This window comes from Acromyrmex echinatior, chromosome 4 (genome assembly GCF_024713525.1).
Source record: "Acromyrmex echinatior isolate Ae372 chromosome 4, ASM2471352v2, whole genome shotgun sequence".
NCBI classification, from domain to species: Eukaryota; Metazoa; Arthropoda; class Insecta; order Hymenoptera; family Formicidae; genus Acromyrmex; species Acromyrmex echinatior.
Window position 1 is genome coordinate 14,980,830 of NC_141855.1, and position 25,545 is coordinate 15,006,374.

General features: G+C 28.7%; 4 protein-coding genes across 10 annotated transcripts; 2 read left to right on the plus strand and 2 right to left on the minus strand.

Annotated features, from left to right (window-relative positions):
- Positions 1-259: 259 nt before the first annotated feature.
- Positions 260-5,942, minus strand: LOC147910029 (uncharacterized). Of its 4 annotated transcripts, XM_087404980.1 has the most exons (10): positions 5,684-5,942; positions 5,448-5,578; positions 4,861-4,945; positions 4,539-4,638; positions 3,967-4,128; positions 3,331-3,586; positions 3,086-3,154; positions 1,802-1,888; positions 1,516-1,557; positions 260-560 (listed from the first exon to the last, which is right to left on the minus strand). In XM_087404980.1, exons 1-10 carry the CDS (start codon positions 5,739-5,741, stop codon positions 537-539), a joined length of 1,014 nt encoding a protein of 337 aa, XP_087261106.1. In that variant the 5' UTR covers positions 5,742-5,942; the 3' UTR covers positions 260-536. The 4 variants fall into 4 exon arrangements, with proteins under 4 accessions (XP_087261106.1, XP_087261105.1, XP_087261103.1 ...); XM_087404979.1 differs by having other exon boundaries at positions 4,539-4,596; positions 5,448-5,942; XM_087404977.1 differs by having other exon boundaries at positions 5,448-5,942.
- A 3,221-nt stretch (positions 5,943-9,163) lies between these two features.
- On the plus strand, positions 9,164-11,367 carry mRpS29 (mitochondrial ribosomal protein S29). Its single transcript, XM_011060012.2, has 6 exons — positions 9,164-9,327; positions 9,595-9,924; positions 10,150-10,242; positions 10,317-10,453; positions 10,512-10,859; positions 11,041-11,367. Exons 1-6 carry the CDS (start codon positions 9,312-9,314, stop codon positions 11,275-11,277), a joined length of 1,161 nt encoding a protein of 386 aa, XP_011058314.1. The 5' UTR covers positions 9,164-9,311; the 3' UTR covers positions 11,278-11,367.
- Positions 11,368-11,418: 51 nt separating this feature from the next.
- ref(2)P (refractory to sigma P) lies at positions 11,419-14,380 on the minus strand. Of its 4 annotated transcripts, none has more exons than XM_011060011.2 (4): positions 14,014-14,380; positions 13,335-13,760; positions 12,694-13,250; positions 11,419-12,214 (listed from the first exon to the last, which is right to left on the minus strand). In XM_011060011.2, the coding sequence occupies exons 1-4, from the start codon at positions 14,192-14,194 to the stop codon at positions 11,960-11,962; spliced, it is 1,419 nt and encodes a 472-aa protein (XP_011058313.1). In that variant the 5' UTR covers positions 14,195-14,380; the 3' UTR covers positions 11,419-11,959. The 4 variants fall into 4 exon arrangements, with proteins under 4 accessions (XP_011058313.1, XP_011058312.1, XP_011058311.1 ...); XM_011060010.2 differs by having other exon boundaries at positions 12,694-13,229; positions 13,308-13,760; XM_011060009.2 differs by having other exon boundaries at positions 13,308-13,760.
- A 162-nt stretch (positions 14,381-14,542) lies between these two features.
- On the plus strand, positions 14,543-25,171 carry LOC105145553 (glutamate receptor 1-like). The gene is made up of 8 exons (XM_087405849.1): positions 14,543-18,456; positions 20,170-20,663; positions 22,061-22,381; positions 22,926-23,091; positions 23,827-24,035; positions 24,286-24,387; positions 24,694-24,857; positions 24,934-25,171. Exons 1-8 carry the CDS (start codon positions 18,273-18,275, stop codon positions 25,169-25,171), a joined length of 1,878 nt encoding a protein of 625 aa, XP_087261975.1. The 5' UTR covers positions 14,543-18,272.
- The last annotated feature ends 374 nt before the right edge of the window (positions 25,172-25,545 follow it).

The window sequence follows — 25,545 nt, forward strand, 5'->3', positions numbered from 1 at the left end:
AAAATTTTGCAAAATATAGGGCTTGTTTTAAAATTTGATTAAAATTTGAACTCAGCTCCTAGGCACGCTACAGTAATATTCGTGGTGTGATTCGCTGGAAGTTAATGGAAACTAAAAGACAGTCTCTTATGGATCGGCAAAATGTTTTAAAGTGATCCTCTAATTGTTATGCGTAATGTATTATTAAGCCTATTCTACAATGTGCTTTTTGTTTTCTGTTTTCTTTACGTTCCATGCTCCAATGTTCGCTTCTTTCGGGTTTCTTTTGCGTTTCTGTTATTCCTTACACTTTCTTTACACTCCAATTAATGCTTTATTGACTTGTTTTACATTTTATTTTTATCAGGGAATTTATGCATAAATTATATAAAATAGTTTTGTAAAATAGAAATGCAACGAATATAGTATATAGGGCACATGACCGAATATTACTATTATATGTATCGGTAATAATGTATCGAATAACCAATTATTTGGCGAATATTAGGTACGACTTTAACAAAATGCCGGGCTCGCAACACTCCTGACTGCACTGTCTAATGATCTTCTAACATATCCAACTGAAAAATAGTTAAAAAAGCTTTATACGCTTAAATAGCTTTATAATATAATCCTTATAATATAGTAAAGTTTATTTAATACCAAACATTGTAAAATCTAGAAATTGTCATGACAAAATTAAATTCAATATAATCAAAATGCATTCAACTATGTACGTTGATATCTCTCAAAACTTAATCAAAACCATTTTTCTCATGCATTAGAGAGAATAGAAGATCTACACAGTACGACAAAAAAATCACTTTTTTTCTCTCCGAAGTGCGAGAGTACATTTCCCGAAGGTTTTTTTCACACTGAACACGATGCCGTTGGCAGAATTTGCATAAATTGCTAAAATTTTAAGTAAATTGGAATGAAAGGGATCAAAAATGGTGTTTTTATCACATTTAACATTTTTTATGGCAAAAAGACAACTACAAGGTAATTTCTAAATAAACTGAATGGCATCTGAAAGTAATTCAAGAGTTTTCAAACGAACTTTGTTTCATGCGACTTTTTCATCAAGTTGTAGCTGTTCAAATTTTATATTTTCTGTAACATTTCATAAATTTACAATTTTAGCCACTCACAGACACGCACATACACACATGCATCAATATCATGCATAAATATAATGTAACTTTCTTGAAAATTTTATCGAAAGTCTAAAATTTAAATAGCCATAACTTTATGAATGTCGTAAAAATGTCGTATGATCGTGAACAAAAATTCATTCGAAAGCTTTTGAATTATACTTTCAGGTGTTGAATTTATTTAGAGACCAGTTCTTCTTTTGCCGCAAAAAATGTTACAAATAACCATGTTTGGACCATTTCATTTCAATTTACTCAAAATTCTGACGTGCTAAGCAAATTCTGCAAACGGTATTACGTTCAGCGAGAAATAATTTTGAGGAAACGTATTATTACACTTCTGAAATATTTTTCTTGTTGCACTGTATTATGAATTATGTACCTGTATTAAAGTCATTAAGGTAACTAAAACTCCATTGTACATCTGAAGAAATATACTTTTATTATACTTAATGAAAATATTTGTGTTGAATTATTTAAAACAAAAATGTAAAAGAAGATTTTTAGACAAAATAACAATGAAAAATAAATAAAATTAAGAAGTGATTCCAATATAATGTTGCCATTTAGATATTTATGTAATTTGCAAGCTTGATATATAAGTGTCTGTTTTATTGTATGTTACATGTTTATTACATGCTTACAATTTTATTTAATGTAGGACATACCTGGCAAATGAAAATATATCCATAGTAGAAATATCCCACGCCAAATTTTACCTCCCTGAGTTTTATTTGCAATATAAATTGTAAAATCTAATTGAAATTAAATAATTGAATAAAACGTTAGATATACACTACTAACGTTAGATATACTTTCATGAAAGTTCGGAAACACGCATAAATTCTATTAAATGACCATGTAAAAAATTAAGACACTACTATAAAACGTTAAATGTATATTAATTGTTAAATATCAAAGGAGCAACCCTATCATTTAAATAATATGTTGTTATTTTTAACTTTAATATGTGTTAAAATTAATCCATTTTTCAGTTTTAGAATAAATTGCGTTTGTATTAATAATTAAATTTTAGACAAATTTAATATATTCTCTGATGAAAATTTTTCTCAGAATTTTTTATATAATTTTTCAGAATTTCTATGTAATTTTATAACTTGGTCACATTTTTTATACGAATTGGAATCTTCTAAGAAGATTTATATCTTTTCTCAGAATTTTTAATATATGTTAATTATGAAATATCGTAAAATTTCTAAGATTTTTAGTAATTATAATTTTTGATGAAATGTTATAAAATCTAAAAAATTAAAAAATTTTTTTTAAATTATGAGAAATCTCAAAATATTTCAGAATTTATTTGTACAAAAAATTCTGAGAGAAGATATAAACTTTCCGAATATTTCTGAGTATTTCTGAAAAATGTTCAATTCATATAAAAATTACAAGAAAAATTTTCACGGATTCTGTTGAATTAATTTCATTATTTCATTTAAGTTAACGGCATATTGAGAGAAAAATAGTGGCGATCTATAGAAATGATTGAAAATAACTCAAATGGATCTCATAACTCAATTGGATATAATTCAGCATTATGGATTTAATAGTATATTCTTTTATATATTTTAGATTACTTATATGTGTAACACTAATTGCAAAAGTTTTATAAAATATTTTCTATTTTATGTATCAAAATGCATAAATATTTATTTTATAAGACATTAATAGTATATCAATAAATTTCAAATATTCTTTTGCATATACAATAAAAAATAATTAATAAAATTTTTTCTAACATACGTATCCTATGATGTTAGTATAAGTATCTTAACATATATAAACAAATAACATAATTGTTGTTTTATAATGTCCCAACTTTGTACATAATTATTCGATGAAATTTGTGCAAATTTGTGAATTTTCATGAGAGTTAGTAAAATTACGCATAGAATAATTAAAATTCTATATGAGATCTTGTTGTAACTATTTACCTCTTTACGTAACTCCTTATTCAGATTATAATTGGACAATTTGTGAAGAATTGCTACTGTCTTGTTTATCTGAAATTGTTTTAAAACAATATGAAAGTTTTTATTAAAATCGAAAATTTTACGCTCAAAAGGTAGCGTTATTTGGAAAAAAAACTTTGATATGTGTAATTTTAAAGTTGCAAAATTGTTGTTTGTGCTTATAATTCTAGTTATAAATATTTAGTAATGTTTTAATTTTGCTATACCTTATAGTAAATAGTTTCACATATATAGTTTAATGTAAGAAATAAGATGCTATACAGAATGAAATTAAAACATTCATATATATCTTCCAAAGTAAATTCAAGTGTTGAATCATCCTGATTAGATATAAGCGTCGTATGTATATTGATACTGATACTTGTAGTTTTTATAAAGAACCATAACATTTGAAGTAACATTGGCCTTTTGAATACTTTGTTTAGTTTACGAGATATAAGGCATAGATGTAGGTGGACGTGCCTATAAAGATATCGTAATTAATATAATTAAACCATAAAGACACCATAAAAATTATAAAAACAAATCAAAAATAGGGAGTTCCATTTAAAAAAGTCGACGTGACCTTGACTTGGTCTTGGCGATACCACTCAAGATCAAGGGAATGTGAATAGATCTTTTTAAACCCTACAACTTTTGTCTGAAACATTTTTCTTAAAAATGCTTTGCCTTCGACGTTTTCAGACTTTTGATACATCTAATATATGTATATGTATATATATATAATATATGTATATATATTACGATGTGAAAGTTAAAATGAGACACACCGTATACATACATACATACATACATACATATATATGCGTGTGATGTGTATGTAACATTTTTTAAAAAATTACATTATAATCCATATATATTGCTTGCGATCCTCAGTTTCTGTTATCCGTTGATACACCGAAATGAATCTGTTTTGTCTTCTATAGTCCGCATTATTTTCGAAAAGATCAAAGTAGAATACATGTAAACGATCATTGACTTCATCAAATCTGGAGCTTGTGTATCTGAATTGAATGAGAGAGATTTAGATATTTTTTTGTCATTAAAATTAAGATATATATATATATATATATATATATATATATATATACACATTATATACGTATATTTTAATTGCGTTAATAAATAATTAAAGCCAGAATAAATTAGAATTTTGTTATTTGTCTTTTACATTTTATTATATTTTATATTTGCTATATATATGTTTAATAGAATAAACTTTTATCATTTTCCTATTTAAGTTATCTTATATACATTCTTTATAATTTTAATGCTAATACCGATAAAATGTTATATAAAATTGTAGTACTTAAACAGCTTTAAAAAATTTTTACATATTTCACAGACTATAAATGTTGATGCACACTGTCAATAAAAAATTGCTTACGAAATAAATGTTTACATATTTACTAACCCAAGGATAGTTCCCCAAATTAGAGTACTTAAGATATGTACATTACTCGGATGTTCCACTACAAACGGTTCATAAATATTACGAAGATCTACGTTATATCCTTTAATAAAATCAAAATTAGCACTTGCTGCTAATTTATAAAAAATATATATTAGGTGTTGGAATTAATTCGTAGCGTTTTTTAATGAAAGAATGTTATTTATTTCACATGAGCATTAAAAAATACATTAATGAAAGTACTTCCCATCACTTGTAAAACGCTACGAATTAATTCCAACACCTAATACAATCCATCCAATTATTATTCGAATTATCCATTTACGTAACCGTTGGTACTTCTTTGGCGCACCGATTGCTTCTATTGTATTGTCCACTAAGGAAAGTTCATGTAAGCACATTTTCAATTCCTTCAAAAAATCATGTTGATCGATTATACGATATGAATGGAAATTTCATATTTGAATAAAAATGATTATTGTGTATAGGAAATGTAATAGATAAAGAAGTTATAAGAAAGATATTTGAAACATAAGATTTTAAAATGTTATGTTAAAAGTTTATTTGGTAATATAAATATAAACATTAATTTTATCAAACGTATTTTGTTTAGAATAAATAATAATATAAACATTAAAATTGAGCTATACAAAATCTAAAGCATTTAGAGGGTTGTGTTCTCGAAGACTTTTAATCAACTTGACATGAGCTAAAAAAATATTACAGCAATTTTATCGAAACCCATTTTCTATAAGATTTGTGCGGGGTTCTTTGTATTTATATAATTTCTTTGTATTTTTATAATTGTGAGATTAAGACTCTTTTAATGCTTTCAATGAAAAAAATAATTAAAGAAAAATTAAGAAATGTTAAAAGTAATATTAGGGATTGTGAACATTTAAAAACTTTTACCTTAAAATAAAAGAAGCTAACAAGTATCGATATAATCGCGGTGATCAATACTATGATATATGTCATGATGTACAATGTTGCGATACTCGAGAATGGTGAAATATATAACATATTAATAACGACGGAGATGCCTGGATAGTAAATAAAGTACGTAAAAAAGCTCCATATGGTTAAGATATATAGGCAAGAAAGATACAGTTTAGGATGTCCAAGAGGATATTCAAATAAACCCAAACCGCAGAACGAGCCGATGATCAATAATGGTGCTAGTGCTGTTTGTACCGTCTTTGTCATAGTTTCCAGGTCGTCGGCAAATAATTTGAATTAATTCTTACTGCACGAGACACAAACGTGTGTTAATATCTTTTATAAGAATTTCAAAAATAGTTCTTGCAGATCCTCTAGAAACTTTGTAAGAATTACTGTAGGTAAGATGCTTATGTTGTGGAGGATGAAGTATATACACATCAACTAACAAGTACTGAGTGACAGAATAAACACACAGATGATCCAGATTAGCTTGCTTATTTTACGCGGAATTTTTTTAATGTATTATTACAGAACGATAAACGACTATAAACGTAACTATTCTTGCAACATTATGTATTTATAATAGGTCCTAAGGTATGTAATGGATATTTTTTATTTATAACACTTTTAACCACATGTCGACTTGAGTTGAAGTTAATAACTTCGATAACGTATTTTATGTAATATATAGAAGTTAACACAATATAATGTTTTTTGTAAATTAAAAATACATAAAATTATTAGGTGTTGGAATTAATTCGTAGCGTTTTACAAGTGATGGGAAGTACTTTCATTAATGTATTTTTTAATGCTCATGTGAAATAAATAACATTCTTTCATTAAAAACGCTACGAATTAATTCCAACACCTAATAATTCTTGTAATAATAATATAATTTATTAAGAATTATCCATAATTAAGAATAATAATTATTCATTTATTCAAAATTTGATTTAAGTTTATTTGCCTTCTGTCTTATAATTCATTGTTAAAATTTAGCTTTTTATATATTGAATGAAAAACAAGAATGGCACAGGTACTGGCTTATATAGATATGGATTATGGAAAAAAGCATATATACGTATATATTACTTCATTATTATAGGAGATTGGGACTAGTTATCATTCAAAATTGATTGTAAAAAAGCTAATAATTCAATTAGTATATGACAAAGGATTTTTTGTACTTTTGACTCTAGATTGTTGACATAATATGAAATTAACATACAATAAAATTGTTGTGTAATATAATTTGTGACAAAAGCGTCGCGTCAAGGATATTACTTACAATAATTTTTAAGAAAATAAAGTTGATGGATTAATTTTTGTTATCTCTTTTTTGCATTTTTATTAGCTTTTGGCATTATTAATCGCGATTTAACTGTAATCGTGGAAAATATTATGTCTCAGATAATGTATAAGTTAATTAATCATTATTGTAATAAAATATATATATTTTTGGAAAAATTTGTTTTATATATAATTTTATACAATTGTATAAATGAACACATATAATTATATATAACAAATATATATTTATATATAATTATATATAAAATTATACATAAAATATTTTTTCCTAGAAAGATACAATCTTTTTTTAAATAGAAATAGCCTTGTAGAATAAATTGATCAAAATAAACGGGTATTATAAAACGGATATATGATAGTAAATTTTCTTTTCATGGATCGATATCTTTTTAAAATGTATGTTTATAAGTAGTAGATATTTAATATAGATCGACGCTGTAGCGGTGTCACGCCAAGTTTATAAAGACACAAAAAGGTGCTTTCCATTTAATGACACAAGTCGATACAAGTATCGTTCTATCTTTGTCACTCTCTGAATATCAAGAAAAATAGAACGACGTCTGTGTCGACTTGTGTCATCAAATGAAAAATACCTAAAGAAAAGATCGAACGGGCAATGTAACGTGAACATCATTGCGCAAATGTTTGTGCTACTAAAAGTTAAAAATTGAGAGTTTCGTCATAGCTCTGAGATCGTTTCTATGTTTTTTGTGTATTTTTGTTTGTAGAAATCGAAAATTATCATTATAATTTAATAATAACTTAAGTAAAAAATTAGTACATTGAAATCGATTGAAATAAAGTGAATAAAATCCTTATTCGCATCGTAAATAAATCGCTGCGAGTTGTGCTTCAATAATTTATTTACGAAATTAATTCCAAATTAGATCAAATGCAAACCCGGTAATTATATATGAAATATGACCATATATGTTCATACATTCTTTTTTTTGTAAACTTACTTTTTAGTGTAATAGAAATAATAATAGTAAAAGTGAAAACATTAAAAACAATTAAAAAGATAATTTTCGCACTATTTATTTTAGAAAAAAATCAAGTTTATAGAAATATAAAAAAATTATTTATGTATAATTATATATAAAATTATGCATAATTATGTATGATTTTTTTTACATTTTTCCAAACTTATTTTTTTCTAAAACAAACAATACAAAAATTCTTCCTTTAATTATCTTTTATGTTTTTACATTACTATTATTATTTCTATTACATTAAAAAGTAATTTTACAAAAGAAAGAAGAATATATAAACATGTATGGACATGTATTTCGTATATAATTATATATATTAGGTGTTGGAATTAATTCGTAGCGTTTTTTAATGAAAGAATGTTATTTATTTCACATGAGCATTAAAAAATACATTAATGAAAGTACTTCCCATCACTTGTAAAACGCTACGAATTAATTCCAACACCTAATATGTTTATGAATATTTATGTGTGTTTATGTATGTTTATACATATTTATACATAACTTACTCAAAAATTTTGTAACTTTTCTTACAACCATACTGTAACTTAAAAGTGCAGACAGTAACGTCGTTGAAACGCAGAAATCAGTATGGGTTCTCTACTTAGTTGATATAAACATATTTCAATGATTATTATTACAAGTTATTGCCTGCACTTAACTTAAGTTGCAGTACGATTGTAAGAAAAGTTACAGGATTTTTGAGAAAGTTATATAAAATTCTCTAATAACAGTTGCAAAATAAATATTCTGCTGAATGCAATGAGAAAGTGATCATTATGGCTGCGTTTTAATTTAATTTTATCCTCGTTTAACATTCGGTGAACGACAAGGATAAAATGATACATCATGCATATTATGCGTGAAACGGAACGCAGCCTATATGCCATCATGTAATTATTTGAATTAAACATTATATCATTATAATTTTTAATTATATTTGCTATACAATATATATAATATAATGGATGCATTTAGTATTGACCGCTTACTAAGCGCTCAGTGAGGTTGTAATATTGAATGCACCCAATGAATTTGGTTTTATTTTTTATCATAACCGATGAGATACGCCTATAAACATTATATCATTATTATTTGATTTATTTTTGTGTTTTTAATTATATTTACTTATAATATAATATGTAACGAATTTGGTTTTATCTTTTGTCATAATAAAACTTAATTTTCCACAAACTTTTCTCAATTTAATATTAACGCCTTCTTTTTTTGGATGCGATAAAAATGTATATTTCTAAATTCTTCTTTTCAATGACTATTTTTACATGTTTTTATTTGGCAAATATTCATTTTGATGTCTCAAGCTGTCATTTCAAAATTATCGCGACACATATGTTTAAATGGCCGTATTTGGAATCTGCGCAGAACCGTACGGAATACATCTGGAGGACAAGCACATTTGAGGTTATGTCAAATGTGCATATAACGTTGTAGGACGCATTATATTTTTTCGAAAGTTCAGGATAATTACAGTCAAAAGTACTTTGTTTTGAAAGAGAAAAAAAGCAACGCAATGTCTTTACGCTCATGTAAGTTTTTATACATTGACTTTTAATTTGTTAATATTAGTTCGATCAATAATATTCTACATATACTTGTAATATCTGTAGCCTAGTTGTTTTTTCTCTTGTAAATTTTGTTTACGTGATTATGATTCTGTGCAACTAATGATAGCGAAAATAAGTTGATCCACAAGATGACATTTGTAATAGTTGCCAAACTTAAATTGACTCAATCTATTAACTTGTTAAGTAACATCTATAGTACTTTATTAGTGTGAAATATTCTGATTGCAGATTCGCTTCTAAGGGGAATATATAAAACATATGGTAGAAAATTTGGTACAGCTATTAAGGTGAACGATGAGCAAGCATTTCAAGCATGCTTGTTTCGCACAACAGAAAACAATCCAGTTAATCATAATACAGATCACATTGCTAGACTTTATACAGTGCCAAAAAACATTCAGCAAGAACTCTTTCAGTATGGTGGCTTGCCTCGCATATTTATAAAGCAAGTCACCACTTTTCAAGAGTGTGCGATATTGATTAGACAACCTGCGATCGAAGTTATGTCTTATCTCAGTCAAACTGACCATACAAGACCTGTCAATAAATATGTGTTATGTATCCTTTTGGATATGAAATTATTTGAAATTGAATGAATATGAAATTGGTTGGATATGAATTGATATTAAAATTATTTGTTTTATATTGCAAGATTGTAAAATCGCTCTGTTTTTTTCTATACTTTGTTTTTCTCACTAATATACTGTTTTCATAGATATATTTTATGTTAAAAAAAGAGCATCAACAACAATTAATATAAGAAAATCCTTACATATTAAATAGATGGGAAATTTGGAACAGGAAAAAGTATTATATTGAGTCACATACTGCATTATGCTTTTATGCAGAATTATTTACTTGTACATGTATATTGGGGTATGTTTTTTTCATGTAAATGATTTATTAGGTTTCATCTCATTAAACTGTACTAAGTGCCATTTGTTTCTCAGGTGCGCATTGGTTTAAGGATATGAAGGAAGTTGCAACTTCGGTACTTTCTCCAGGATGCATGGATTTGCCGATTGACGCTGGGATGTGGTTGAGACAGTTCAAAACTCAAAACTCGAAGTTACTTTCACAATTAGACGTATGTATCTCCTGAATATCACTGTGCTGGCTATATATTTAATGTGCTTGTTTTACAGCTTAAAGCAACCAAGGATTATGTTTGGAATCAACGCGAAACTACTTCCCGAGGTACTCCCATCTTAGAACTTATCAACTTTGGCATAGATCGCATGAAATACGCTTGTGGCGTGGTGGATGCGTTGATAAAAGAGATAAAGCTCGCCAGTACTGCAGGGAAGTGCAAGACAATAGTTATGATAGACGGATTCAACGCATTTACAACGAATCACACGCGCATCTTCGACGATAACAAGATGATGGTTCTGCCCAAACAAGTGTCGCTAGCGATACCGTTTTGGAATATAACAAAAGATGATTGGTGTAACGGTGCAATTGTATTATCAGTAGATGAAAAAGCAAATAAGGTAACAATTTATATTGCGTAATTAGGCATTCCTTTATCTGAATATTTAATTTAATAGATAGTTGGATTTGCGATAAAGAAAACATTATTGTTTTATATTTAAACTAAAATTCAGGAAAATCTTTAGCATTAAACGAATAAATGCATAATAATATGCAAGGAAAAAAATCTTTTATTTTTAGGAACGACGAGACTCCTATCTTCCCAGATATTTACTTGGTAAAGAAGGCTTCGAGCATCTGGATCCTTTTGTTCCTATTGAAGTGGATGACTACAACCCCGCGGAATTTGATAGTATGATAGAATATTATAAGGATCGCAAATGGATCAGGAACATAACACCCAGCGGTCAAAGAGAATTAGAATTAGTTACTAATAAAAATCCACTGGTCTTAATGGACCATTGTAAATTCTTATAAAAGTAATTGAATATTGAGATATTTATAATAAAATTTTTAAAGCTTTTAGCATTTTGGTTTTAATAAATATTACTTTTAATTCCAAAAAAATTTGGGATATTTTTTTTTAATTAATAGAGCATTTAAAATTAAAAAGAAACATTTACCTTCAATATCATGGTCACTTTATTAAAATAAAATATAACAGTACAGAATATTCCAGTCACCAAAGATATTTTAGTTTCTTATGTAAAAGGTATATTAAAGAATATAGGTATAACATACATTGCATAAACGAATATCGTAGTACATTTTTTGAAACCATAGGCGTAATACGTGTGTGCAACATAAATTTAATAATACAGGTAACACTTCGAGTGAGAGTTATCAAGCGCAATTTTCTCTGGACCGGGAATCGAACCCGGATTTTTCGTTTTCCATGTGATTAACAATACAGATGCAAAGAAATATTATCGAGACAATTTATTAAAAATAAGTTTTTAACGTTATGTCTTACTCAAATTTTTAAAAACAATCATAGTGTACGTAGAATAAATCCAACAATATAAAAAAAGACGCTATATAATGAATAATAATTACAAACTATCATACCAACCATGGAAAGCATAGACTATGTTAATTGTTATTTTTGTTGTTAATTATATGTAAACTATCGTTAACTAAAATTTTGGCCCCATCTCTCCTAATGACGGCGTACCGGATGTATTACATCCAGTGCCTTGTCGATGTCACCATTTTGTGCAACTAACAGATGGGTAAGCCATGAACCCTCGTTGGTGAATCCCATCGCCATCATCGCTTCTACGGCGTTCTGAATCTTGGGATTTGGATGATAAAACTCAGTTCTTACTTCTTCAGGTAAGGGTGGATAGATTTTCTGATTTGACGATGATTTTTCTGGCTCTGCCATAGGTGCTGACGGCGTGGATGGTATAGCCTGTAAGATAAGGTATTCTGAACACATGATACACTTGCGCAATAAAGAAGATTTAGGACTTATGAAGTAATACTAGACACAATGATTGTATTCATAAATTAAATTGAACAATCAATGCTATTAGAATTAGGAACGATTTTTAATGTTAGTAAAGTAATGATTTGTAAGTTTCTTATCAGTTTTTCGAATTCTAATTTTTGTATGTGTATATATATATACATATATATATATATATATATATATATGTATATATATATATAGAGAGAGAGAGAGACTGTGTGTGTGTGTGTGTGTGTGTGTATTAGATTATCACATTTATTAATTATATTCTAATACTTTAATATTGTGTAATTATATCTAGAACATTTATGATTGTATGTTTTAAATATCTTATAACTTTTAATTATATTTTATTAACTATACGTGCTAATCACCTACTATTTATTTTGCATATATATATATATATATATGAAGTATACCTGCTTAGGCAAAGTGCCATTCGAGGAAGAAGTAGAAGAGGTGCGGCTGATACTAGGGCTTTCACGTTGTATCATCGTCCATTCCTCGGCTTCAGCTGCTTGTTCAGCAGAGGTTACTGTTGCTGGTGTAGTTGGAGGTGCTACCGCTGCAGCTGTTGAATCTTTTTGTGCGTTATCCAAAGGAGCAGCTGCAGTATTTATTGGATCGTTACGTAATTTTTTTCCTTCACCTGGGAACTTCTTGGCAGAATCCTCTGATGTAGATGCACGGGTCTCGGGCTTTTGTGTGTTAGTTTTCTGAGTGCTGTCTGCAGATTTTTTATTAGAGGAGTCATTGTCAGCCATCACAGTGACATTGATGCCGAGTGGATCTAGAAATTGTGAAATGTTGGAGATATTGTCCTCGACGATCTTTAGCAGCTGCGAGAAGGAGTGCCTGGTAGCTTCTTGCTGCGAGTCTTCTGTCGCCTCAGTTGCAGCCTCAGCAGATGGTTCCCTGTACTGCTCCTTAGTCCGCTTCCGCTCTTGATTTTCGTCTGATGGACCAGCACAAATGTCTATTATAAAATTCTCCAGTGAGTTTATAATAGATGGATCAATAAGATCAAATTTACCATCTGCGTTGAACACTGGACAGCTACCTCTCTTGTTCTTGTTCTTATGGGATTCATTGCATTTACGCTCGTCTTCTTTGCAATGGTGCGCCGCCTTCTTCACGAACTTGCGTACGTGATGAGCAAGACGACGGGCGTGATAGCTTGACCACACGATTGGCTGAGTCATACGGACCATGTAATGCTCTGTATGATTGCCGAGTGTCATGCAGTCAATGCATAAGTCATAATCTGCACATTGCATGCATTTGAAACGAAAACCACATATAGCCTTATCACACACATCACATATTACGCCAGGATGTTGTATTTTTTCTATCTTTGACATGTCTATTGTCTCTTGCTCTGATTGCGACATGATATAGAGTTTACAGATCATATTTTTACCCATCTCATGCAATGCGATCTCCAATTCCTCATCGGTGGATATGGTAATAGTTTCATTTTCATCATCTATCAATATAAAACCAAGTTGAATAATTGCAATTAGTATTCCATTTAATAATATAAGTCGACATATGTGTTGTTTTATCTTTGTTCTTCGAATGCCAAGAATAAAATGTGTTATTAAATGGAACTTATGTTACTAAATGGAAAGCATCCAGTATACAAGATCTTTGATAAACATCAATTATTGACGTCAACGAGCATCACTGTTGAATTCCTCAACGAGAAGAAAAAAAAAAGAAAAATACAAAGAACTTACCTTTCCAGGTGACATTGAATCTCTTGCCCCGCAGATCTGGGAAGATGGTCTGCAGTTTCTCGCGCAGATACATGAAATTCGTCGCGACATCAACGTCAATGCCGAATCTGCGCACTTCCGTGCAGGTCCATGGATCCTCGTTCACCAGGTACACCTTGAAACTCAGCTTGTTCGTCGTCATGTCTATTTCACGTTAAATCGTCTCGTGTAGAGAAACGTTCGAAACGATCTGAAATATAGACGTGCTATCGCTTTTCTTCCTCTTGTTTGACCAATATAACTCCGTCAACAGTTGTACACGTTTGTGAAGAAGACGCCGCGACCAATTGCTTTTATATGCGATCGATAATTCTCGAAACATACGTCATGCCAATATGCGACTAGATGTCGCAAGCGTCTTCCGACGACTCCTCGTAACGCTGTGTAATCGCGTGCTATTCTCGATTCTTTCATTGTCATTCTATTTATTTCTATACTATTTCTTTCGTTTCTTTTTTATTGGTTTCATGACAAGATTCGAATATGTCGGAGGAAAAGAGTTTTGCTCAGAAACATGATGATTTCGGGACGTGAAAAGATCTTTTCATCGGACGAATTTGAACAGCGGAAATCGGTCGCGCACCGCCATTTCTAAGTGAGTCTGCCTATTTTGACAGATGGTAACCACGTGATCGTATTATATACGATGATTCACGATGGACGTGAGAGCGTTATTTCGTTACGCTTACAGAATTGCATCATAGAGTATAATAATTTCAACGTGGTTTTTTTAAATGATATAAACTAGTTGTAGTGTTAAAATTGAATATTTTACTGAATTATTATTTAAGACAGGTTATTTAAGGACATGTCCCTCTTGATTTGAGAATATATGATATATAAAAAACTGGATCGATTCGATTTTGAGAATTAATGAAGATTTACGGGTTATTGATTCTCGACTGCAATCAAATCTTTAGTTTTACATCATAAACTAAAATGAAAGATGTATATAATAATTTATTAATATAATTTTTAAGTGTTTACTTTAAAACTAAAATATTTATTTATAGATATATAAAATATTTGTAGGTGATATATGAATGAGAGAGATTGTTAAAAATATATTTTAATTAATTACATCATGACCGTTTACATTTTACAATTCATATTTAATTATTCTATATTTATTTTATTATTCTATATTATTCTATATTTATTATTTAATAATTTAATTTATGTTATAAGATATTTTTACTAGAACATATATGCTAGAAACAACACATATATCTTGATCTTATTGTGATTTTGTGTTCCCCCTAGATACGCATATAATTTTTATTTCTTCACTGATTTCCCTTTTATATATTATTTTGTAATTATTATTATTCGTATCTTAATTGTTTCTAATATTGGTTTATTTTTATCACATATTTTTTTTTCCATCATATGTCATATAATTTGCGTTTTCTACACATTTTTCATTATTGGCTCATTGGCTTCGCAAGTGACTTGGAACGGTCCAGAATGGTCTAGAAGCATTGCAATAGATATAACAATCTAAAAGCGTCTCGAAAGTAACAGGGAAAAGTGCGCATTCATTCGCCACGATTTTGCATACACGTATGCGCGCGACTCATTTTCTAGATTTGTCTATGCGCGTATGTGGTCACGTTTATATAACTTATTTTACTACATTCACATTATTACGGACAGCGTAGTGGCGATAAGGCTAAAATAACCGTATATTTTGTATAATTAGAAATAAACGCGCCATAACTGAGAACTGTGCCGGCGCCGTAATACATAAATCGTGATCATCGACGAAAAATTCAAAATAATTATATTTTTCAAATATTTTGCAAAAGCAGCATAAAACAACAATATAATATAACGAGAGTTTATTGATGAGATAGACAATTTAGAAAAAAATACTATTACAATTAAATAATTAAGAATATTAACCGCGATTATAATTTGAAGATAACATAAATATGTTTGCAGTTAATTAGAATTATTCAAAAAGACAGCTTCATGACTTTATAAGACAAAGCAAATATTAGCAAACGGTAATAAAAATAATATCATTGATTCTCTTTGATCAGATGACAATGTCAACAACTATTAATTCTCTGATATGCATTAATATTGTTCATAATTAAATTAACAAATTGTTGAACAAGGTTGTTCACACAGTTGTCGCTGAATCATATATTGGTACCACGATTACTAGGCGAATTTGATGATGGTCAGCTCTCTCCAGTCGCGATCGATGAATCATGTCATAAATGTATATGACTTCGAGAGTAATCTAGCACTGTCCAGAAAGCAATTTTACAAACAGATATGACAGATGTATATAAACACATTATCAACTTGACGTCGCTATCTGTATTTTTTTTAACATTTTTACTCAATTAATTATTACTTAGAGATAATAATTGTTCGCAATCCGCAACAATAGAGCTGTTGCTGTAATTTATTTAATCTATAAATATCTAATTTTTATTTATTTTTCAAAATCTAGACTAAATTAAATTATAGATATTATTATAAATATATAATGTTACTATAATTATGTAAAAAGATGTTAATATATTACAGTCTATAATATATATAAAATGTATAATATTTAATATTTAATAAATTAAAATACATTTCTCTTCATATTTTTTCTGAAAATTTTTTTCGATATGGGAATTAGTGCATTATATGAATATTTGCAGAAATCGGAATTAAACTTATACCGTGTGTTAATTCGATAGGATAACAAAGTTTCGAAAAATGTAAAAATAACAAGTTTGGAAAAGTGTAAAAAAAATTCATATATAATTATGTATAATTTTATTTATAATTATACGTAAGTAATTTTTTTACATTTCTTCAAATTTCTTCTTGATTTTTTTCTAATATAAATAGTGCGAAAATTACCTTTTTAATTATTTTTAATGTTTTCACATTACTATTATTATTTCTGTTACACTAAAAAATAATTTTACAAAAGAAAAAAGGATGTATAAACATATATGGACATATTTCATATATAATTATATGTTTGTAAATATTTATGCGTGTTTATGTATGTTTATACATATTTATACATATTCATGCACATTTATACATATTCATGACAAATTTTTTACCGAGATATAATTATATTATATAAAAAATATATGATTTAATCTAGTTGGAGACAATAATGTTGCTATTTTCAAGAAAAATAGAAGAAAATAAATTATGTTATCTATCAACCATATTTGATAATGTCCATTCTGACAACGCATGTTTAAGATGCGATCTGCCGATCGTTTCCGATCGTAATTTTCTAATGGTGCTGATATTGGTCAGTTTATACTCTCACAGAATATACTCCCGACGCCGCATTATAAATTTAAACGTGCACTTCTGTATGGACATATTCAGGGTCGAATATGAACGTCAATATTTTGAATATTTGTCAATGATTGGTAAAGGACGTAAAAGTCAGACTTTTTGCCTAATAAAAATCTTGTATTATGTTTATATTCACTTCTGTACCGTCATGCGACTCATTGTCAGCGCAGATCTAATCTAAAAATTAATCGCACTTACTTTAATATCTTCGAGTATGTTCATTGTTTGAATTACTTTTAATATACTTAATGAAATACACTTTCTATTTACTGTGACATCAATAATCGAGGAAGCCATACAGTGCGCTTAATTAATTGTGTGACATCTTGCCTCTTATTGCATTAATTATTTTAGTATAAATATTTTCAAGAAAGTATCGTTGATTCTTAATGTAGCGATGACATAAGAAAGGCGATTGAAAAAAACTATGCTTGATTGATCAGTCGCAATTAGTTCCACATTGCGGAATTATTCAAATATATCCATGGTACGAATTATTCAAGTACCAGTTATACACAAAAATGTAAGTAGGTACAGAAAACAATTGTATTGTGGGCCACCAAAATAATTATATGGAAATTTAAGCATGAATAATATTGCAAAATGTTATGATATTCTAATAATAAGCTTAAGTGCTTTTTACATAATTATTTTCATAGTTTAACAAAATTATTTTCAGATCTGCATCTAGATAAATTTTTTGATATTTCAACAAAGTTCTTTCCGTGACGCGTTATCTGAAGCATTTATTATGCATCAACGTCCCTGAATTTACCCCGCGTTACTCTACAGGGAGGCGTTTGTTCTGCTTGGCAGAGAAATTTTAGCCATTTAGTTAGTCTCTCCGGTCTATCGCGTAGTAAACTCTGAACCGATTCTCCAACGAAATGAGATTATCGCTTTGTTCATTGTATTCGATGCTGTTTTGCATTCTTCTCGGAACTTCAGGGAAGGACTTCAACGCCGATACTTTTGTTGATTTAATACTGGACATCCGAAAATTTTATGTGGGCTCTGATGCGGCGTCTGTCATTTTCGTCCATCCTGGAGACATATATGGGGATTATGGAGGTCATTTCAAAATATCATCTTTCAAATACGATATTATTATTATACGAAATAGAAATAAATTAGATAATAATCTTATTAATTCAGTGTGTTTGTTTTGTGTGTGTATATATTTTATGCCATATCTTGTGTTGATAAAACAATTATTTGTTTTATTAATACTGTAACTGTGTGAAGCTGGATTGTTCCACCTTTTGGTAAACTTCAGCTCACTGCCTTATTCTCTTACTCTCTTATGTTCTTACTCTTTTACTCTTCTGTTTATCTAATAAGTAAATTATCTTATAGTTTATTTAAACATGAAACAATCGACCCTGAGTTAGCAACATATATTATTTATAATTAGATTTAATTCTATTAATACAGTACTATTTTTTTCTATGTATAAATATGATAATACATTGCCTTACTGACAAATTTTGTATGTCCAAAATTATGCAACAAAATTTTTAGTATTATAATCATATAATGAAAGATATTGTATACTTCTATAATTCTATAATACTTACATTATATTAGGTGCGCAACTAAGTTCTCGCTGTTATTTTGATGGAAATGCCATCAAAATAACAGCGAGAACTTAGTTGAGCACCTAATAATTTTATAATTCTTACCATATTATATATAATTAAATAAGACTATCTTAACTGTGTTGATTAGCATATTTGTATTTTATTTTTGCATTAATTTTTATTTTTTATTGTTATCTATTTATTTTTTATATCATTATATTAAAATTTTATATTAAGGTGGAATCACAATGTTCGATTTCTTGAATGATAAGCACGTATGCATGCATGTACTCATGCATGCACTCATGCGTGCTGCTATGCTTGGTTTGATACATACAGTTTGACGTTTGACAAATTAACTATGAAATTAATAATTATTTTTTTTGATTGGATTATGCAAGGAAATAAGCTGTGAAGTAATCCATAATAAATATAAAAATTATGCTCATATATATATATATATATATATATATATATATATATACATATACATATATTAGGTGTTGGAATTAATTCGTAGCGTTTTTAATGAAAGAATGTTATTTATTTCACATGAGCATTAAAAAATACATTAATGAAAGTACTTCCCATCACTTGTAAAACGCTACGAATTAATTCCAACACCTAATATATATATCCATCTTTAGATAGCGTTTATTTCTTTATAAGCAAAAAAAAATTTTGATAGCGTCAATCACCGTGACAGTAGCGTTCAATGTGTTACTTTAACTAAACAAATGTTTAGTCAATAAACGTTGCAACATCAATCATCATGATTAATAGCAGTTATTCTTATACGACTCCGCTTTGAAATATTTTCTTGTCTTCTCTTTCTATCCCATAAATTTATCAAATTGTAAAGCTAGAAATAGTACACGGAAAAAAATATTTGATGGAAAATGAACAGTCCAGAATTCTAGTTAAATATTTCTAGTTAAATATTACAAGATTTCTGGTTAAATCTATTAAATTTTGGTTATTTCAACTAGAATTTTAATATATTTAATCAGAAATCTTTTAGATTTAACTATAATTCTGAATTATTGATTTTTCACCAGAATTCTAATTAATTCAACCAAACATTTTTCTTTGTGTAGAAAAAGATAAAATTGCTAATATACTTTGATCTTCTAGAACTCGACAAAGTTGTCAGAGTTTTAAATATGTGAGTTGTTGGGCTGATTTTGCAAAATTTTTGCTGTAGATTTACGAATTACGCATCTGATACATACGAGTTCTCGCTTGTTGAGCCGACACTACATAATGACTGTGGACGTGCACTTTAAAAACTTGTGGAGAACGCTTAAATACTATCATGAAATAATCCAGCCTATTACCATCGTCATTTTACCTGACTTCGAGGCGTATCTAGAGTTTGTGGACGCCATTAAGATGTACTCCATGTCTTTTCCGGTGTGGTTTATTCTGTTTCTCTACACACCCGACAACAATATCCATGACCATTGTCATGAGCCGATCGGTAATCCCTTTAATCTGGCGTTCGACACGCAGATGTTGGTATTATGTAACAATGAGATAATCTTGCGGGAATGGTATTCCATCAAGGGCGACACCGTCAAAATTTTTGACCTGGCAGAATGGAGAGACGATGAAGGATTTGTTCCTCTGACAAATTTGTCCCTCTACGAACGAAGGAAAAACATGGAAGGAGTTATTCTACGAGCGGTCGCAGTAAAGGTGCTCAATAAGATTTAATGTGCTTTTTTCTATATATATATATTAGGTGCGCAACTAAGTTCTCGCTGTTATTTTGATGCAAATGCCATGAAAATAATAGCGAGAACTTAGTTGCGCACCTAATATATATATATATACACACACACGCGCGCGCGCGCGCGCGCGCGCATATACACACACACACACACACACACCCAGATAGCCAAGTCTGTAGAAAGTAAATTTTTTAAATGTCTGCTACACACTATGCCAACAAAATAACAACATAATTAGATACATAATTAATTAGGTAATATTGTTGACAGATAGAATAAATAGCTAGAAAAAACGTAATAGAATCTATAAGCGTCAGATAATGTCGATAGGATCTGCTCAGTTTCTGCCAACAATTTGCTTTCACATTATATCGACAGGCGATGTTAACAGAACACATCCTAATGCGGATGCAATTGATGGCAGATTGCCATCGTTTTTTGCTCGAACCTGCTGACAGTCTGTTAGAAAACTGCAGACATTTTGCTATTTGGATGTATGTTTTATATATATAATATATATATATATATATATATAAAATATACAATACTTAGTAGTACAAAGTTTGGTCAACATAACAAAAATTCACTACGTTTATTTATTCTTGTGAAGGAGGAAAAAATATGCAATAGAGAAATTTATTATATATGATTAGATCATGACATCGTCATTACGTCAATAATGCAGCTAATTTGCATTTTACTAATATTGACATCATGGATGTGCGATATATATTGACTGACCCTGTATTTGCATTTAATTAATAACAAGTATTATTATAGTTTTATACCGAAATTATGTTTTTATCTTTATTGTATTTATATGATGGTATGTAGAATAAAGCTTATCTGCGTGAATATCCAAAACGAAATCTAAGAAATTGACTAATACTCTTCTAAAATTATCATTGTATTTAATGAAGTTATTGTCAATATATTTTGCTATTAAGGATAAAATAGTATATATGAAAAGTATATACGTTTTTATAATTAATTAATAACATATTGATGCAAATTTGGCGCTTGAGTTAAATATCACTTTTCAAATTAAATATTAAAAGACGATTTCATTTTAACGATCTGTTTAAAAATTTATATATTATGTACATATACATATTGTTTGATATATATTTTATATGCATAATATACATATACAAATAATACATGTAAAAATTTGTTTAAAAGATCTTTACATCAATTTTTTAACAATTAAAAATTAAAGATGTTTGTGAAGTGTCAAATATTTCTATTACTAATGTTATTAATTAATTAAAAAATTCATGTACTGTATAATTCTATAATTCTAATTTTAGAAATAATTATGAAACGATTTCTGTTTAATTAATTGGTGTTAAATAAATGCAGAATTTTACTTCGGTAATTGGGAATCAAATGGCTACTATGTACACAAAAGTATTCGAGGAGCTCACGAGTCATCTTAACTTCACTGTGAATATTGTCTCACAAAAGATCGAATACGGTATGCGGAATCGACAAACTCTCATCTGGTCTGGAGTGATGGGAGAAATCGTATATAATCGGGCAGATTTCGCAATCGCTGACATGGCGTTGACGAGTTTTCGAATTTGTTTTGTTGATTTCACACTGCCCTTGATCGTATCTAAAATCAATCTATATTTCAAGGAACCGGGAATATGTGGCGTCAAGTGGATCGGCTACTTTCAGGTAATATCATTTATTAACATTCAAATTATTAATTTAGTTTTTTATCTCGTTATTATCGCCTCGAAAATAATAAGATTTGCCTAAGGCGTACTGCTCATTTAAATCGTACCTCATCAATTTTTTTTTATTACTCCGTATAAACAATGTCTAATATTAAATAAAAATATAATATGAGCAATGAGAAGTAATTATAGATAAAAAATTCTGATAAGTAAAAAATACTGAGTACTGAGAAGTACAAAACTAGTTGCTTAAATTACTTTTTATATGTTGTAAAAAAAATTAATAAATTAATTTGATTTTAACAAAAGGTTCTGCATGTATATAATAGCAATGTCTTATCTTACTAGCTTAAATATCAATTAAGTTGCAATTTCCAATTCTAACTTGCGTACAAATTAGTATAAAATGAGAAATATGACATAAAATATCTTGATATAATTGTGGCAATTGTTGTCAATGTATCGAAACAGCTTACTTTTAAATGTAGTTTGATTTGATTGTAAATTTGAATTAATCTTTTATACTCGTACAATCACAACAGACCTTCAGTTCGCGCACTTGGATTACAATTATCATGTTGATAACGACCGTACCGCTACTCTTATTCTTCATGAAAACATGCCGTGATCAATCACGAAGCACCGTGGATCTGATCTCTGAGAATTTCATCTGCATTTGGGGTATCTTTTGTCAGCAGGCGCTTATAGGTATTAATATAAAATTTACAATACTTTTAAAGCAATTAACTTAAACATTTGGTCATAAAATATTCATAAAATATGTCATGACTGCTTCGTTTTTTATAAAGAGGATAAGATTATTTAAATTTTAATTAAGTTAAGAGTTAGGATAACTCGTCTTTTCACATGTATTATAAGTGTTATGACAGGTACATATTTCATGTAATGCGTTTATTGCATTTAATGCACTGAATTCAATCTGCGCACTTTGTATACTTTAGGCATAAATCCCGCTCGCTAAAAATGCCATATATCCCAAATAAACAAGACAAATACAAGAAATATACAAGACAATAAAGTAAACAAAAAATACAAGAACAAAGTACTTACATTTAGTTATACAACATGCTTTACTATTCTTTTACACTCATATATCACGAAATAATCACTAAGTCTGTATCACTAAGTATGTAGATCATAATTTATGATGGCGCTACTTAACAAAGTGACAAATATCGATTCAGCTCACAATAATTTCATTAATATCAACAGTAAGAAACTGAAATCATAACACAATACTAACATAAAGGCATAACAAAGTAATTGTAGGAAAATTACTCCCACTTCTTCTATTTTTTCTGACTTCTGATAAAGCCCTGCGTGGCGTATTTGTCGGAATTACTCTAAGTTTGATATCAAATTATATTTTCTTCTTTTTTACAAGTTGATTGGAGCTGTAATTAAATTTCTTTACTCCTTCAGAGTTTCCGAAAAGTTCATCACTGCGTGTCGCGTACTTCACGATAATTTTGACGGCGGTGCTAATAATGGCTCACTATTCAGCGGCGTTAATTTGCTTCCTGACGGTGTGTACTCATGTTCTACCTTTTCAAACGCTAGAAGAATTCACTGACGATGGTACCTATAAATTAATCGTGATACGCGATAGTGCCGACTATGACATAGTCACCGTAAGTGATCAAAGAGTCTGACTTTCACTTTTAGCTTGTACACCTTTTGAGCGATCAAAGTTATATCAGATCGTTGCATTCGGTAACATAGAATTATTTAATATCTAACGTGATTTTATTAACGTTGATATATATATATATATATATATAATATAATTATATTTATATAATTATAATTCGTCATATATATATATATATATATATATGAAGTGACGAATAATTTATGCTTTATAAGACATTTTTACGACAGTTTCAAGCGCAGTACGAGGTAAATCCTTTTTATATAAAACTGATGAAATTAATGAAGCACGAATCGGAATTGCCGAGAACCCTAATAGAAGGTTTCATGCAAGTACGATTAACAATCTATATTTTTACGCAAGACATTAAGACGAATAGAATATGAAAATTAAAATTCCTTACCGTTACCAAAAAAATGTAACTAAATTACCGTTACAATTATAAAAAAAAATAACTTAATAAAGTTATCCAAAAAGTAACTTTTAACTGTAACTTAATTACGAGTTTCTTCTATTCCCTGATTTTTACAATATAATCGTTATCTTTTATTTTCATAAATTACTTTCATCTCCTAATTAATATTATAATTACTTCAGCACGTTTAAATCATTTTTTATTTAATCTACTACTTGTTCAGGTATGCAACGAGAAAAATGTTGCTTTTATGGTGATGAGTACTCAAAAGAAAAGCATAGAAAAAGATATACCCTGTAAGTTATCGAGCATTACTACTGAGAGGATAACCAATTTAGTAATCATGCTCTCCAAGGATAATCCATATACAGGCGTGATAAATTATCAGTGGGTTATATTTATCATAAAATCCTTTTTGCATATTTAACCTTTCCTTCTGTCATAAAAATATTGCGTTTACCAGTTTGCAGAAATTTATGGACAATGGTATGATAATGCGTCTGAGGGAAACATATTCATCGCAGTTGGTTGAAAACAAGGTTTTCAAGCCGGTTTATTTATTTAACGTCATCCCAATTTTGGCGATTCTTTGCGGTGGCTTTATTATAAGCATCATAACGCTAATTATAGAGAACATTCATTATCGATCAAGGAGAAGGCAATCGAAAGTCTTTTATCCTTTTAGAAAGCTATTTATTTAAAAAATATAATTGAGATAAAACTTACAATTTAATTTACTAAGAAAAAAAAGAAGAAGATACATCTTTTTCGGAAAAGAATTTCTTCACTTTCCTTTTTTCTCTATGAATAGAAATTTTCTATATGTATATGTGTGTGTGTGTGTGCTTGTAAATTTGTTTTCACAGTTAATTATTATTTAAACTTTTTCCTTTACTCTGTATACGTGTTGTTATTTAAAATAACTTTAAATAAATAATAATGTTTATCATAATATATTTAAGTATTAATAATTTTGTTATTAACAATTTTGTATTTTAGATGTGATAATATGATTATAATATAAATAGTGTATATAATTATTTAAATTATTATTATAAGTGAAATTATTTATGAT

Excerpts from the sequence above, each read along its gene's own strand:
- LOC147910029 (XM_087404977.1), bottom strand. The coding sequence starts at position 5,741 with ATGACAAAGACGGTACAAACAGCACTAGCACCATTATTGATCATCGGC. Across the intron at positions 1,558-1,801 it reads GATATATTTTCATTTGCCAG|ATGTACAATGGAGTTTTAGT; the intron begins GTATGTCCTACA and ends ATATTTCTTCAG. Across the intron at positions 561-1,515 it reads CCTTAATGACTTTAATACAG|TTGGATATGTTAGAAGATCA; the intron begins GTACATAATTCA and ends ACTATTTTTCAG.
- mRpS29 (XM_011060012.2), top strand. Across the intron at positions 10,454-10,511 it reads AGTTACTTTCACAATTAGAC|CTTAAAGCAACCAAGGATTA; the intron begins GTATGTATCTCC and ends CTTGTTTTACAG. Across the intron at positions 10,860-11,040 it reads TAGATGAAAAAGCAAATAAG|GAACGACGAGACTCCTATCT; the intron begins GTAACAATTTAT and ends TTTTATTTTTAG.
- LOC105145553 (XM_087405849.1), top strand. The coding sequence starts at position 18,273 with ATGAGATTATCGCTTTGTTCATTGTATTCGATGCTGTTTTGCATTCTT. Across the intron at positions 18,457-20,169 it reads CATATATGGGGATTATGGAG|ATTTACGAATTACGCATCTG; the intron begins GTCATTTCAAAA and ends TTTTTGCTGTAG. Across the intron at positions 23,092-23,826 it reads TTGTCAGCAGGCGCTTATAG|AGTTTCCGAAAAGTTCATCA; the intron begins GTATTAATATAA and ends TTACTCCTTCAG.